The sequence below is a fragment of the Theobroma cacao genome, chromosome 4 (genome assembly GCF_053813885.1).
Source record: "Theobroma cacao isolate CCN51 chromosome 4, ASM5381388v1, whole genome shotgun sequence".
Taxonomy (NCBI): domain Eukaryota; kingdom Viridiplantae; phylum Streptophyta; class Magnoliopsida; order Malvales; family Malvaceae; genus Theobroma; species Theobroma cacao.
The window spans coordinates 25,174,476-25,176,038 of NC_142642.1; the positions used below are offsets into that span (position 1 = coordinate 25,174,476).

Below are 1,563 nucleotides of genomic sequence, written 5' to 3' on the forward strand. Positions count from 1 at the left end.
TTTCGTTTACCGACCATTGCATCATGCCCCTTAAAACTTTTCGGTCAAGACACATGTGCATTATGTTTAATATAAACTATTTATATGCTCAATGTTAATTTTTCTTATAACTAATTTGAAGAAAATATTTGAGTTCACGTGCTACTTTGTAATTTGAAAAATACTGTTGAATTCAATTCACAATCATAATTATGTCCATTTAAGATTTAAGTTTCAATTCTCTTTCTTTCAAAACTATTGAAAAAGAAGGCCAAGCAATACATACATATATAATTATCATTTCTTTATCGTGTCTAAATCTTTTTCTTTGACTTAAGATACATGATCAATTTTAAACCACGTTCTTCTCTTTTCAAGGGTATTTCATATACGCAACGCTATTTTAAAAATATCAAGGCCAATAAAATGGCATTTCTGTAACAACTCATAAAACAGGTGGCAAATTCTTAACTTGCACTTACAAAAACCCCGTTACCCCTTCTCTGTACTCTCCAAAGAAAAACCTGCTCACCCTTTTCTTCTTCCTTTCTCTTGGAAACAACACTCCCCCCACCCCCCAAAAAAGGAAAGAAAAAAACAAAGGAAAAATGAGAATCCAAAAAACCTTCAAAAATTCATTGAAGAAAGCTCAAAGAAAATCATCAACATCAAGAAGAGCAAGAAATATAGCGAGAAGACGAGTTGTTCATGCACGTGGCTGCAAGAGAAGAAGCTTTGTCAAGTGTTCCAAGAAGGTTTCAGACAAGCTCAAAGCTCTCAAGAGTCTAATTCCTCATGTCCCAAATGGAAGTAACGAGATAGTTAAAGCAGAACAGCTGTTCCAAGAAACTGCAGATTACATCATTGTTTTGAAGACCCAAGCTTTTGTCCTGCAAAAGCTGATTGAGTTTTATGATGGGTCTAGAAATGAGCAGCAAAATGTTCAAGAAGAATCATCATAGTCATTAATTTGAACTTCTTTTTTTCTGTTTTCATTTTCATGCAAGACAAGAAGAAAAAAAAGAGAAAAAAAGAAGAAGAGAAGATCTTTTGGTACTTGTTTGATGGAGGAGAAAGTGAAGGAAAATGGAAAGGAAATGGAAAGGGTTTTTCTCGGAATATATTACATATATGCAAATTGCTGGACTTGCGAGGCATAGCCATGTTACATAAGAAATTTTTTCTCTTCTTTTCTCATTCTCTTGGCATGTTTAGATTTTAGGTGTGACTAGAAAAATTAAAAAAAAAAAAAGCAATCTCAGTAGAGTGCATTGGGATTTGGAATTTCCAATACTACTAGTAAAGATTTTCTTTTCTTAACGAGTATTAAATTATTGAAATTTGTTCATTTATTTGAAGAGACTATTTACAAGTTTTTAAACCATGGTGTTGCTTATTTTGCTCTGACACTAAACAGGAAAAATATCAATTTCTCATTAATACAGAAATTATTGCTGTATTTATGAATTATATATCCGATGTGAATTTTTTTTTTTTTAGATAGATGTCTCGAATTTAAGGGAGTGCAGAGAGAAAGAGTATGGGAAGGGAAGTATGATCTTTGACATAATTATCTTTAAGTAA

At 32.1% G+C, this 1,563-nt stretch overlaps 1 protein-coding gene across 1 annotated transcript; it reads left to right on the top strand.

Moving 5' to 3' along the window:
- The first annotated feature begins 495 nt into the window (after nucleotides 1-495).
- LOC148763198 (uncharacterized) lies at nucleotides 496-1,138 on the top strand. Its single transcript, XM_088805666.1, has one exon. It carries the CDS (start codon nucleotides 588-590, stop codon nucleotides 939-941), a length of 354 nt encoding a protein of 117 aa, XP_088661792.1. The 5' UTR covers nucleotides 496-587; the 3' UTR covers nucleotides 942-1,138.
- Nucleotides 1,139-1,563: the final 425 nt, after the last annotated feature.

Excerpts from the sequence above, each read along its gene's own strand:
- LOC148763198 (XM_088805666.1), top strand. The coding sequence starts at position 588 with ATGAGAATCCAAAAAACCTTCAAAAATTCATTGAAGAAAGCTCAAAGA.